This window comes from Centruroides sculpturatus, unplaced genomic scaffold, assembly GCF_000671375.1.
Source record: "Centruroides sculpturatus isolate CEXI.00-Female unplaced genomic scaffold, Cexi_2.0 scaffold281, whole genome shotgun sequence".
NCBI classification, from domain to species: Eukaryota; Metazoa; Arthropoda; class Arachnida; order Scorpiones; family Buthidae; genus Centruroides; species Centruroides sculpturatus.
Window position 1 is genome coordinate 367,035 of NW_019384696.1, and position 14,053 is coordinate 381,087.

A 14,053-nucleotide genomic window follows, 5' to 3' on the forward strand; every position below is an offset into this window, starting at 1 on the left:
ATAGAACAGATATATATAGATATTTTAATAAATAGAATAAAGTTATATGCTAAATGTAGAATAAATCAAAAAAATTACAATACTGTTACTTGGTTAATTCGTCTAATCATCAACTTAAAATTCTACTGAACACTGATGATGGTATAATGCAAAAAAAAAAAAGCAAACAGAAACTTAAAAAGTAAAAACTTAAGCTAAAAAATGAATAAAATATATATGTTTTTGAAAACTAATTAAAATTCTTCTAGAATATACAATAACTATGCAAAAGAAACTAATAACTAAAATAAATTAAGTATATTAAAATTAACATAGAAATAAATACATATAAATACAGTGGGTGATCGGTTAACAAATAGTTTGGTTAACGAACACGTTCGCGAAAGATTTTTATGTTTGGACAACAAACACCTCACAGAACAAACACAAGAAGTGATGTAAAATAACAGGTCTTTCCATATCTTCAGACAACAATTCAAAACTTTTGGAGCATGGGAGACGTTGACATCGACACTCAACCTGGTATATACCAATTGGATAGTATTCCTCTGAACTTTGAAACTCTCCCTTGTAATTCCAGCCTTTTATTTTTCTGACAGAAACAATTCTTTTATAGTACAGTTGTCCTTCTATAGTCCGACGTTTTTTAATCCGACATGCTCAGTAGTCCGATGCACCTCCCATCAAGGTACCCATCCCTGTTACGTGTCTGCTTGCACAGAAGCATGTTGCGATGTGAATCTCCCCATCCAATTCTTACTCGATGACACACATTTCGTGTGTTTTATGTGAGTAGTTCTGTTCGAACAGTTGGAGTAGAGAATATTGTAAGTTACTGCTAGCAAAATAATGCAAAATATGTAATTATTTTCGGTAATCCGGACACTTTTGGTAATCTGACACACCTTTGGTCCCATACCTGTCGGATTATCAAGGGACAACTGTATTTGCAAGATTGTCAGATGGCACTGTTAAGTTTTGCATCGGTTTTTATTTTCAAAAGATGAGAGTATAATAGCAAAGGTAGAGAGTGGGCAGAAGATGTCTGATGTTGCTGGACAGTACGGCTTGTACAAATCTACAGTAGGGCACAGTTCAATCTTATCTAAGAAAAATACAGTATAATCGAGAAGACAAAGCAAAATTACAAAATAAAAAATTTAACAAATTTTTAAGACAACATAAAGTTCAAAACAATGTATTACAATTTCCTGGTTAATAAATAATTCAGAACCAATTAGAGAACATTATTTAAACTGTAGTGATTAATATTTAAACTAATCTTTACTTTCTTAATGATTTCAGTTCTTAAATTTCAAGACTTCACTATAATAATAACACTGGTATAACTAAAATCCTGGTCCCCAAAATATTGCTGTAGTGAGGTTCAACTGTATATCTTAAAAGTGAAATACTCTGTATATAGCTTTAGAAATGAACAATAGTAATGTTGTGAACAAAAAGACTGAAAAATAATGTTATTATATGACAATATAAACAAAAAATTGAAATATTATTGTATTTTTCTTTGCTTTATTATGTGGTCAAGTCTAACAATATGAAATAATAGAATATTGATTTGGGATGATATTGAGAGTTGTAATATATTACAGACTAGCTGTTACCCGCGACTTCGTCCGCAGAGGTTTTGCAAGCAAACCACATTTACATTCAATATTTAAATAACCATAGTAATTGTTATATAACACCTACCGCTGAAGAGAATTGCAGAGAATCAAACAAACTATTTTCAATTTGATCAATTTCCTGGAACGTTTACAATCGTTCTATAATCGAACCAATATGCAATAACAAATTCGAATTTAAAACGGTTCGAACATTTTTAAAATCGAAATGGATAAAAATATTTATAACAATGTCTGAAATGTTATTAATTTAATACACCTAAGTACTCGATGAAAACTATATTCTCTCCCTCACCCCCCGCGGGGAAATTTCTAAAAATCCCTTCTTAGTGTACATTCTCATGGCATACCCTACTACAACGCAGATAAAAACAAAAAATCGCATCTAAAATAGCGCAGTAGAANCTACAAATAAATTTCATTTGAATAGCTGTTCAACTTTTTTAAGCATACCTTGGATGCACATGGAATTATTTCATTGATATCCATATCCAAAAGTCATTAACAATTATTTTACATAATAACTAGAGTTCATATATAAGTTATATCTACCCTGTGTGGTTGGGAGAAAATCGGATTAATGCTACTGTTGCTCCATAGAGGACAGCACAAATGTATTGATTGGTTTATTCAAAGCAGGGATATTTGTCATTGCTATGGAAGTTGTTGCATTTAAATATCACAATTCATTTTTGTAACATGTTTGCCAAATGTGGTAATGTTATCGTGTCATACATTATTGATAAAATGGAATCTTCAAAAACAGAGCAACGGTTGTTAATCAAATTTGCAGTGATGGAGTGCAGGCCAGCCACAGAAACATGTGAACAACTCCAGAAATTGTTTGAGACAAGCTCTGAGTCACATGCAAGTGTTCCAGTGGCACAAGCATTTCTGTGAAGGCTGACACAGCATGGAAGATGATCCTCGTCCAGGGACAAGTCAAGCTGTGCAAACTCCTGGAAACATCAAGCGTGTCCATCAGCTTCTGGCTGAGGACATGACATACAGCACCTGGTAATTGCAGAGACTGGGGGTATTGAAGATGGACAATCCTTCATCAAGATTTGGGGAAGTGAAAGTTGTGTGTGCAGTTTGTTCCACACAAACTCATTGCAGAGCAAAAAGAGCATCAAATTGCTGCTTCTGAGAATTTTGTTGTAGAGGTTGAGGCAGATCACAAGATCTTGCAAAATATTGTGATGGGTGACAAAACATGGGTGTTTCGAGTACAAACCGTGACAGAGCACTGCGCAGCTTGGTCCCAACAGACTAAAGCCCAAGAAATTGAGGCTGCAGAAATTGCAAGTCATGATGCTTCTCATCATCATGTTTAACACAAAGGAAATAATTCACTGCAAGTTAGTATCGCCTGGCACTACAGGTACCAGGAACTACTATCTTGGTGTTATGAAATGTCTTCCTGCTTGTCTGAATTCACCAAGTACAGCCTGCCATATACCGAGCCAAAAACTGAATCCTTCTGCATGATAATGCACCTTCCCACACTTGTCTCAAGGCATGCCAGTTTTTGGCCAAAAAAGACATAACTGTACTTGATTGTCCCCCCTATTCACTGGACTTGGTCCCAGCAGACTTTGCTTTATTCCCCAAGTTGAAACTGGTGCTCAAGTGGCAGCACAACATGGAACTAGAGGAATTCCAGAAGAATGTTTTAACCCCATTCCCGATAACCCGGCATTTTCACAAACTCGGCCACCCTTCGGTCCACATTAGGCCGAGTTTACGAGGTTCTACTGTAATAACTTTATTATCTCAAAATTATCAATATTACTGCTGAATAACTTATTTGAAAATCAGTATTTGATGTTAGTAACTATTTAAAACAACTAAGATATAACTTACTGTTTTATTAATAGGATTGCTGGAATCCATAGTGGTAACTATTTTCAACAAACATTTAATTACTTTACTTCCTTCATTACTTTTTAATAGCAAATGTAAGATTAATTGTATTAGTCCTCCTGTGCCAGGAATTTGAGAGGATTTCCATTGATTAACTTGCAAAGATAATTTCTGTAGCAATTCTGGTGTTACTGCAATTAAAAAGTATTCTATTAGATTTATATTAAATATCAAATCTATTAGCAGTTTTTTAATCAAACAGCTAAATAATAACTTTTGAACAGATTAGAAGTAAGTTATTGTCTTAAACAACTTCACAACATTTTTAATATTTTGTTGATTGATTAATTAATATGCAAAAACATGCAGTAATATTAACCTATTACTATCAATATTAAATATTCACTGTAAATTTCATTATAGATTATGAACTACTATATTAGAATTAATTTCTTGTTATAAAACATTAATTTTAGTAGTATAAAAAAATATATTGATGATATGTTTGTAAAAACAACATAGAGAGTAATAAATAAATTAAGACTAAATTAAAATATGTTTTAATTGATATAACAAAATACAGAAATTGGAAGAAATATTAGGAAATAAATCTATATTTATTTTAAATTAAGACTGATTATTANAGAGGAACTGCTTCAAAAATTATCATCCTAATTTTAAGTTCAAAAACATGTTTAAAAAGTGCATTTTAAATTTGATGTTATATAGATGTATTTAAATTAGAATTACATGGTACATGTTTTGAAAAGAATGTCTATTTATTTGACTGCAATTTGAAAAAATTGTAGCCCAATAAATTCCCATTGCTGTCCTACAAATAAATTTCATTTGAATAGCTGTTCAACTTTTTTAAGCATACCTTGGATGCACATGGAATTATTTCATTGATATCCATATCCAAAAGTCATTAACAATTATTTTACATAATAACTAGAGTTCATATATAAGTTATATCTACCCTGTGTGGTTGGGAGAAAATCGGATTAATGCTACTGTTGCTCCATAGAGGACAGCACAAATGTGTTGATTGGTTTATTCAAAGCAGGGATATTTGTCATTGCTATGGAAGTTGTTGCATTTAAATATCACAATTCATTTTTGTAACATGTTTGCCAAACGTGGTAATGTTATTGTGTCATACATTATTGATAAAATGGAATCTTCAAAAACAGAGCAACGGTTGTTAATCAAATTTGCAGTGATGGAGTGCAGGCCAGCCACAGAAACATGTGAACAACTCCAGAAATTGTTTGAGACAAGCTCTGAGTCACATGCAAGTGTTCCAGTGGCACAAGCATTTCTGTGAAGGCTGACACAGCATGGAAGATGATCCTCGTCCAGGGACAAGTCAAGCTGCGCAAACTCCTGGAAACATCAAGCGTGTCCATCAGCTTCTGGCTGAGGACATGACATACAGCATCTGGTAATTGCAGAGACTGGGGGTATTGAAGATGGACAATCCTTCATCAAGATTTGGGGAAGTGAAAGTTGTGTGTGCAGTTTGTTCCACACAAACTCATTGCAGAGCAAAAAGAGCATCAAATTGCTGCTTCTGAGAATTTTGTTGTAGAGGTTGAGGCAGATCACAAGATCTTGCAAAATATTGTGATGGGTGACAAAACATGGGTGTTTCGAGTACAAACCGTGACAGAGCACTGCGCAGCTTGGTCCCAACAGACTAAAGCCCAAGAAATTGAGGCTGCAGAAATTGCAAGTCATGATGCTTCTCATCATCATGTTTAACACAAAGGAAATAATTCACTGCAAGTTAGTATCGCCTGGCACTACAGGTACCAGGAACTACTATCTTGGTGTTATGAAATGTCTTCCTGCTTGTCTGAATTCACCAAGTACAGCCTGCCATATACCGAGCCAAAAACTGAATCCTTCTGCATGATAATGCACCTTCCCACACTTGTCTCAAGGCATGCCAGTTTTTGGCCAAAAAAGACATAACTGTACTTGATTGTCCCCCCTATTCACTGGACTTGGTCCCAGCAGACTTCGCTTTATTCCCCAAGTTGAAACTGGTGCTCAAGTGGCAGCACAACATGGAACTAGAGGAATTCCAGAAGAATGTGACGAGCATCCTCAGCACCATAACTTCGGAAGAATATTCAATGGCTATATGAGCAATCCTAAAAATGTATTGACATGGGAGGAGATTACATTGAATAAAACAAAAAATTTCATTTGAATATCTTTTGTCATTTTCTTTATATTGAAAAAATCTGGTTTTTTCCTGACCACATGATGTAAGCTCACATTTTAATAACTAAATATATAAATGTTAGATTTTTGGGCTATAAAAGTTTAACCAAGTTATGGGCCAAAACTCTGGCATTTACATATTTAATTATATAAGTTCAGTTCTAAGCAAAACACTCGAAATAAACAATATAATCTTAACACCTTTCAACTGATATCAAATATATCCAATATATTTACATGATTTTCCTCAAGTTCTATAATAAAGTGGTATTTAATAGGTATTTTATAGATTCATGGTTTTTGCTCAACTTAGTATACTCTTTCTCATTCATTAAAAAGTTGTACATATCTTGTAAAAACCTCAAAATTTATAAATATAAGATACATTTTAACACAATTATTCTATAATATAATAATGAACAAATATAATTATGCTTTTATTCAATAAGTGTTTGCAATTAATTTTGTATTGAAGAAATTAGAAATTTTCTTCTTTTAGTTTCATATTTTAATATAGTAATATCACATAATTTTATTTCTAAACATTATTATCTAAAATAATATTTATTTTATGTGTTTTTATAAAGTTAACCATATGAAATAGGAGTATTATATAAAATTATATAATACTCTTCCTATTTCAGAATAAATAATAAACAAATGGAAAACACATTTTCACTAAAATTTAAAATTCTATTCATTATTGGATGACTATATAATTATAAAAAATAATATTTTTTTTGAGTCAAGATATTTTTAAAATCTCAAATGAATATACACAGAGTAATACATTCCTTTTTTTGCTTGTATAGAGGATCTACAATTCAGGTACAAAACCCCTCATTCAGAGCTTGAATCTTACTGCACTGACTATACTAGGTTATTTATTTAATTTAGTAATTTTAAATCTTAATTATCTGGCCTTTGTTCATATTTATTATCATTAATATTAACAAAGACTGTGCTATAATAAAATTGATGCTACGTCATGCTTTTTTGAGAATAAAGAATATTTTCAAATAGCAGATAATTATGAAAATTCATTTTCATGTATTCTTGTTTAATGACAGTTTTGTATTGCTTTGCAGAAATGGAATATATGGAATTATTTTCTTATGAAAAGTTTTTAATGAATAGAAAAAAGAAAATAACTCATTCATCATTACATTTGTATATCTAAATATTTGACTTTATATTAAAATATATTCTTACCCACTGTTACAAATTCTGAAGTAATAACATGTGACAGCATTTCTGACATTGATGCCAGATGCAATAAAAATGGAACCGTAGCAAGTTGTTCTTTAGTAGGATTGTCAGAAAAACTTTCATGAAATAATGAGAGAAGAGCCTTTCTGATATCATCGCTGTGATGTGCAGCTAGATGGCCCAAGATTCCAACAACAGATGCTATCTTTGAAACATGTTTTCCAGAACCAGAAGAATCATCAACAGCATCCTGAGGTAGGCAAAATGCTTTTAGACCACAAGCAAGAACTCTAGTTACGACAGTAGTAGGAAAACACGAACCGATATGTGCAACTACCCAATCAAAATGAGGAGAATGTTGCACCGAAGTTTCCAACAACGCATCAATACACATATCCGGATTGCTGCCAATGACAGTAGACAAACACTGGGTAGTCATCTCAATAAGAACTCTGGTGGGCTTACAAGCCATCCAAAATTGTAGCACTTTAGGTAAGTTGGAAGCATGTTGCGCTACACATTTATCTGCATATTTACTACTCAAATAACCTAAAAGGTCTAAGGCCCAAGAAGATATGATAGAAGCCCAATAATCCGGTCCATTACTAATAAACTGAGACAAAACTCCGTGTATCTCTTCCACTACATCATCATCTGCTAAAGAATCTACTAAACGATCCTCCAGTTCATACTTTAACACGTAACTGTTGACAGTCTCGTCAAACAGGTTATACATATGTTCCAATACGGCATCTCGAGCCGCCGGTAGAGTTTTAAGTAAATAAATAGCAGATCGAGCCACATCAACATTACGAACTTTAGCCGAATGAGTGGCACCATTCAAAAAAGTCCTTAATTCCTGAAGGACCACATCCTTCTGGGCGTTCAAATGTTCTTTGCCAGGTTCAGGATTCAATAGAGCCATCTCTATTTACTTCAATCCATGAATTTTAAAACATTAACAAAACACACGTGATACTACAATAAACAAATGGTGGACCGATCGTATTTTCGTTCGCCAGCGCCACCTGATGAGTATCGTTTTGTTGTCATTTCTGATGTAAATAAATACGAGATGAAAAGTAATAACAAAATTTATTACAGTTTGTTCATTATAATTAGCATTTTATTAATAATAAAATATTAATAAATTATCTAAACCAATAATAAACATTGTTTGCAATAGTGAGCCGCTTTAATTAAGCTGCTGTCGGTTTAAGCCGGTGATGAGTCTTTGTTTTTTACTACTTTCTCATTACGACTCAACTGTTTTTATTTGATTGAATTGGCAATATTGAATGAATTAAGTAAGCAAATATTACAGTTTAAAAACTTTGATTATTAAGGATATGATTTCCTAGAACCACCACATCTAACGATAAAAGGTGTCGCAAATGCGAGAGAACAATAGCAATTCTGACAATTCCAGCTGGACTTAATTAATTATGTAGGTTTGTAAAACTTTTTTACAATAAAAACATTATTAATTACTGTTATTTACATATCATATTAGCTAAAAAAGTTACATATCAAAGTCACATTCGAAGTTTGATTCGGGAGTCATCGCGTTTTTCATGAACTATAGAGAACGCTGTATTTTTATAAAATGGCTACTCTATCTGGGTCGTTTGTTAGTCGCCAATGTAAAATGAATTATAGTAATACCCCGACTTACGCGATTTTCAAATCTCGTCGATTCGTCTTTTATTTGAGCGCCACGCAACCCTTGATTACTCACTCCCCCCACACTATTGTTCGGCTTACATCTTCGGATGTGTCGCGCGGAATCCACATATAGCTACAATTTATTTTGTGTTATTTATTTCTGTGTTTGTTATATCTACGGAGACTCGAGAGACTCTACTATATCATCCAAACGAAGTAGAACTAATTCTTCTGCATCAAACAAGAAAAGAAAAGCTTTATCTTTGGAATGTAAAGTTGACATTGGGTACGTTCGTAAAGTCGAACGAGTTAAACGAGAATGACGTCATCGTTATTCCTATTTCGTTAGACTTTTNTACAAGTGTTATAAAAAAAGAATTAATATTAACTTTTAAAGATATTGGTTTAGAAGATTTGCCAAAAAGTTTGATTTGTTATTATAAAAATAAAGTTATGGTCACCAATGAAGAATGTAAGAGAATATGTGTTGAAGCAAAGTAAATAAAATATTATGGAAGAGCGATAGGAACAAAAGAATTACAGGCAGTATATGCTATAATTTTTATACATACCATTTCAATTGTAATCCGAATTGGAATGAAAAATTTTCAAAACGCAATATTTTTGGGGGGAATGAAAATACAGCATATGGCCTCTTGCATGAAAATGATGCAAGAGAATTGTATTCTTCACATTCTGGCAAGAGAATTATAGAATTTGGCCTGATTATTTCACCAGCTTTGCCATGGTTAGGATATACTCCTGATGGAATAATAATAAAACAAAATATTCCAACTTCTCTTTTATCAATAGAAATAAAGTGTCCAGTAAAGGGAAGGAATGAACCTATCCAAGCATTAATTCAAAAGATTGCATTGAAATTTATTACCATTAATGGTGAAAATGTTGAATTAAGAAAGAGACATAAATATTATGGTCAGGTTCAGCTAGGGTTACTAATAACTAATTTGCCAGTGTGTGATTTTGTTATATATTCATCATTTGATAATTCATTTATTTCTTTTGAAGTAAAAAAAGATGATGAATTTTNATACGGCAGATCGTCTGGCTTTAAAACTATTTTTGATTGGTCCCACATCTTCCTAATTTTTAAACACGTGGAAATGACCAAAAAAGTGAGAAAAGAGGATACTTCAGAAAAGTGAGTACAAGTGAGAAAAGTGAGCGACTCCGAGGCCTGTACGTATTTTAGTGTAATATAAGTAGCTAATTAGTATTGAAGGTTAATTAATTAGGTTTTTTTTAAGATTTAATGTTTATATTCATTTCTAGATTCAATATATCGTAATCTAGTAATTCTTTACGTTTTAGTTATTATGCTACATTCTTTCCACTTGCTTTTTTATTGTTTTACCTCATTTTTGTAACAATAAATAAATAACTAAAATTATGATGAATTTATTTAATTATAGAAATTAATATATGAAAAAAGTTTGGGTAGTTGCTTAATTAATAATGAATTATCATTATCTTTAGAAATAACATAGAAGGACTTGAGAAATTATCTAAGACAGACTTGGAATGTTCTTGGAACAGATTAAAAGAAAATGTCCATTCTAATTACGAAATAATACCAATAAAGAAATTTTGCCATACTGGATCTAATATTAGCAGACTAGCTTTAAATATTGATCCCGAAAAATGCTTAAACATTTTAACAGAAGTTACACCAAATTCTTCACTAACAAAACATATGTAAGTTTTATCTGTTTTAAATTATATGAAATGATTGGTATAATATATTAAGTTTATTATTATTATTATTATAGGAAAGGACGGAAAAGCCTTGCATCATTATCAGAAATAAAGAGAGATATCAACAGAGTTAATCAGAATAATGATGTCAATGTCAATGCTATTTTCTCCCACATTCAAAATTTTAGTTCAATTGGAATTTTTAATTATAATAAATTGTATTATACAAGTGTTATAAAAAAAGAATTAATATTAACTTTTAAAGATATTGGTTTAGAAGATTTGCCAAAAAGTTTGATTTGTTATTATAAAAATAAAGTTATGGTCACCAATGAAGAATGTAAGAGAATTTGTGTGAAAAGTAAAGTAAATAAAATATTATGGAAGAACGAGAGGAACAAAAGAATTACAGGCAGTATATGCTATAATTTTTATACATACCATTTCAATTGTAATCCGAATTGGAATGAAAAATTTGCAAAGCGCAATATTTTTGGGGGGAATGAAAATACAGCATATGGCCTCTTGCATGAAAATGATGCAAGAGAATTGTATTCTTCACATTCTGGCAAGAGAATTGTAGAATTTGGCCTGATTATTTCACCAGCTTTGCCATGGTTAGGATATACTCCTGATGGAATAATAATAAAACAAAATATTCCAACTTCTCTTTTAGAAATAAAGTGCCCAGTAAAGGGAAGGAATGAACCTATTCAAGCCTTAATTCAAAAGAATGCATTGAAATTTATTACAATTAATGGTGAAAATGTTGAATTAAGAAAGAGACATAAATATTATGGTCAGGTTCAGCTAGGGTTACTAATAACTAATTTGCCAGTGTGTGATTTTGTTATATATTCATCATTTGATAATTCATTTATTTCTTTTGAAGTAAAAAAAGATGATGAATTTTTAAATAAATTTATTTCAATATTAAAAGAAGTATATTTTAATAAAATGCTTCCATTTTTAGTTAATGAAAGTAATGAGTAGATTAAAAGTATATAAACATTTAAAAAGTTTTTTCTTTTCTAATACATAATGCTTGTTTAACATGGATGTTCTAATTGAAAGATTATCTTGTAAATATCTTATTAAATGAAAATTGTAAAAAAATCTTGTGTATGAATATCTTATTAAATGACAACTGTAAAAATCTTGTGTGTGATAATGTATTAAAAATATAAACAATTACACAATTATTAAAATAATTTTTATTTACAATATGGTAATTTTGAATTAAAATTTGTCATCTGACAGTATAGGAGAAGAAAGATTCCCTACAGCTGTTGCAATAATTAAAAGTTCATCAATAACAGAAGTCATTTTCCAGGGAAGTCTTGCTGAAAATATCTTAAACTGTTTAATTCGCTGAATAAATCTTTCAACGTGCACTCTGGCACATGCAATATCCTTTGTTCTCAGTGCTTCACATTTATTTAGTTGTTTATTTTTTTTCAAAAATGGTGGTTGAATTACTTCTATTCCTTTTTCTAAACAAAGTTTATCAATTAAAAAGCCTTTATCAACCATCACTGAGTCACTATAAGGTGTTAATAAATTTAAGATATCACTCTGTTCAAAGATTGCCTTATCAGAAGTTCTGCCTCCATATGCACTACTTAAAAATGTTGCAATTCCACCTGGTGAAACACCTATTAAAAATTTTATAGTTGTGTCACCTTTATAGTGTGAGTAGCAACGTATTCGACACTTTAAACACTTTGGTCTCTGCACTGTAATTTCTGAGCAGTCCAAAATTACTCTTACATTACGAAACTTGTCGAAACATTTAGGCATATTTTCTAAAATATTTGTTTTTGATGGCCAAACAATTGCACACTTAAGTACGGAAGCAAGAATTTTCACACTTGGGTAAAATATTCTACTTGCAGTTGGTACAGAACAATGAAAAAATATAGATATAACAGAAAAAGAAATATTTAATTTCATTTTGATTAGGACCATAAAAAGTTTATCTTCAAAAGAAAAATTAGTATTACTGATTTGTTTTGTTTTACATACATCACTAAAAAGTTTAACAATAGCATTAAATAGTTCAAAAGTTGGTATACCAGTAATGGAATTTAGTTGGGATTCTGTCTTAATGAAATTACGTATATTTACCAAAAATTCTGCAGTGGATATTTGTATGCCAACTGATCTGTGACATTTTAAATTTTTATCATAATTAGAATTGCATAACATTAAAAGTGTTTCAGCAGCTTCTCTATCATTAATTTCAGACTCAATTGCATGGGAAGTTTCTTCTATTTGTTCTCTATCACTGATTTCTGACTCAATTGCATGGGAAGTTTCTTCTGTCTGATACGTTTTTTCTGAAAACTTATTTCTTTTAATTCTTTTAGAACATGTTTTTGTACAAATACTGCTCTCTGGTAAAAGTAAACTTGGTACGGCAGTTTTCTTTAAATGTCTTCTTTTACATGCATATGCTAAAGTATAAATAAGAATTATTTCACAATTTGAATAGAATTACATTTTATTGAAGATAATCCTATAGTATAGGTTAAAAATGAATACAAATACTAAATTACTTTATATTTAGACTCTATGCAATCTTTTTCAGTTTGATTTTTTAATACTATCGAATTACAATAATCTAAACATATTTATAAAAACACGATAGCATACTTACATGACAAAATATAATCTTCAGGAGTAAAATGTTTCGAACATACTACCATATACTTCGTAACTTTTTTTCCAATTCTTAGCAGTCGAATCCACTCTTTCCGTCGGTTACATTTCTGAGATTCTCCGAATTCTGATTTACGAAAAATCATCTGTTTTTCATGTGGGAATACATGAAAACTTATATCGGGATCGCGTGTGGCTTTGGAATTACAATTTGGAACACAACAGAAAGCTTTACTTTTACTTTTGCTATTCATCTTTACTGTTGACAATATACGAAGAACATTCAAATGACTCAGATAGAGTAGTTCTGTTTTTAAACACCAGAGGGCGAGCATCCGGTGAAAAACGCGACACGTTTGATTATTTTAATAATTTTAAAGCGTTAGCACTTAACGAGTTTTTCTTTATACCCAATAGCCTAAGATTTATAATGGTAGGATCTGAAGACATTAAAAGATTAGGTAAAATATCAATATTAGTATTTATTTAGTCTACAAGTTTTTCGGAAACAACTCGAAATTTTTTTGAATTCTCTGTACCTAGCTTCTTGTACTTCATTGAACAATTGTCCTATTGGAATACCAAAACTATTCAACTTTTGATCTGTGTATTAAAACTTTGTAAAAAATCACTGGCATTGGATAACAATGGTAAAGAATCATATATAACCCCGCTGTATCCTTCATGAGTGGTTCGAATTTACATATATCAATTTCTTAGCCGGATGCAAGTGCCTGTAATATAACTGAAATCCGTTCTATTAGGTTCTTGTTAACTCCAATTATTTCTGCAGTAATGGTAGAATTTCAAAAAAAATCTTCCAGTCTATTTACCATTATTGGTATTTCCACAATCTTACTTAGGAGTATCCAAAAGTCCAATTTTAGTTCTATATCTATCGATAATATTTTTCTTTCTTGTTGACACAGACTCCTTTTCTTCAGTCGTGCGCGCTTGTTAAATAAAACATAAACGTTATAATACATACCTTTGCGGTTATTGTCCATCGTTATTATTAATAAAAGCACTCAAAACAGCAAGCGAAAACAACTATTTAA

At 31.2% G+C, this 14,053-nt stretch overlaps 3 protein-coding genes across 3 annotated transcripts in view; 1 reads left to right on the forward strand and 2 right to left on the reverse strand.

Moving 5' to 3' along the window:
- The window catches only part of LOC111627446 (integrator complex subunit 5-like), a 13,364-nt gene extending 5,390 nt beyond the window's left edge, over nt 1-7,974 (reverse strand). The window contains exons 1-2 of the mRNA XM_023371013.1: nt 6,957-7,974; nt 3,513-3,703 (exon numbers count right to left, since the gene is read on the reverse strand). Coding sequence (XP_023226781.1) covers nt 3,513-3,703; nt 6,957-7,878 — 1,113 coding nt within the window. The 5' untranslated portion in view covers nt 7,879-7,974. The remainder of the gene's footprint in view (nt 1-3,512; nt 3,704-6,956) is intronic.
- Nucleotides 7,975-9,979: 2,005 nt separating this feature from the next.
- Nucleotides 9,980-11,525, forward strand: LOC111627448. Its single transcript, XM_023371015.1, has 2 exons — nt 9,980-10,334; nt 10,409-11,525. Coding segments are annotated over exons 1-2 (921 nt in total). The 5' UTR covers nt 9,980-10,332; the 3' UTR covers nt 11,328-11,525.
- Nucleotides 11,526-11,532: 7 nt separating this feature from the next.
- Nucleotides 11,533-13,266, reverse strand: LOC111627447. Its single transcript, XM_023371014.1, has 2 exons — nt 12,994-13,266; nt 11,533-12,790 (listed from the first exon to the last, which is right to left on the reverse strand). Exons 1-2 carry the CDS (start codon nt 13,247-13,249, stop codon nt 11,574-11,576), a joined length of 1,473 nt encoding a protein of 490 aa, XP_023226782.1. The 5' UTR covers nt 13,250-13,266; the 3' UTR covers nt 11,533-11,573.
- Nucleotides 13,267-14,053: the final 787 nt, after the last annotated feature.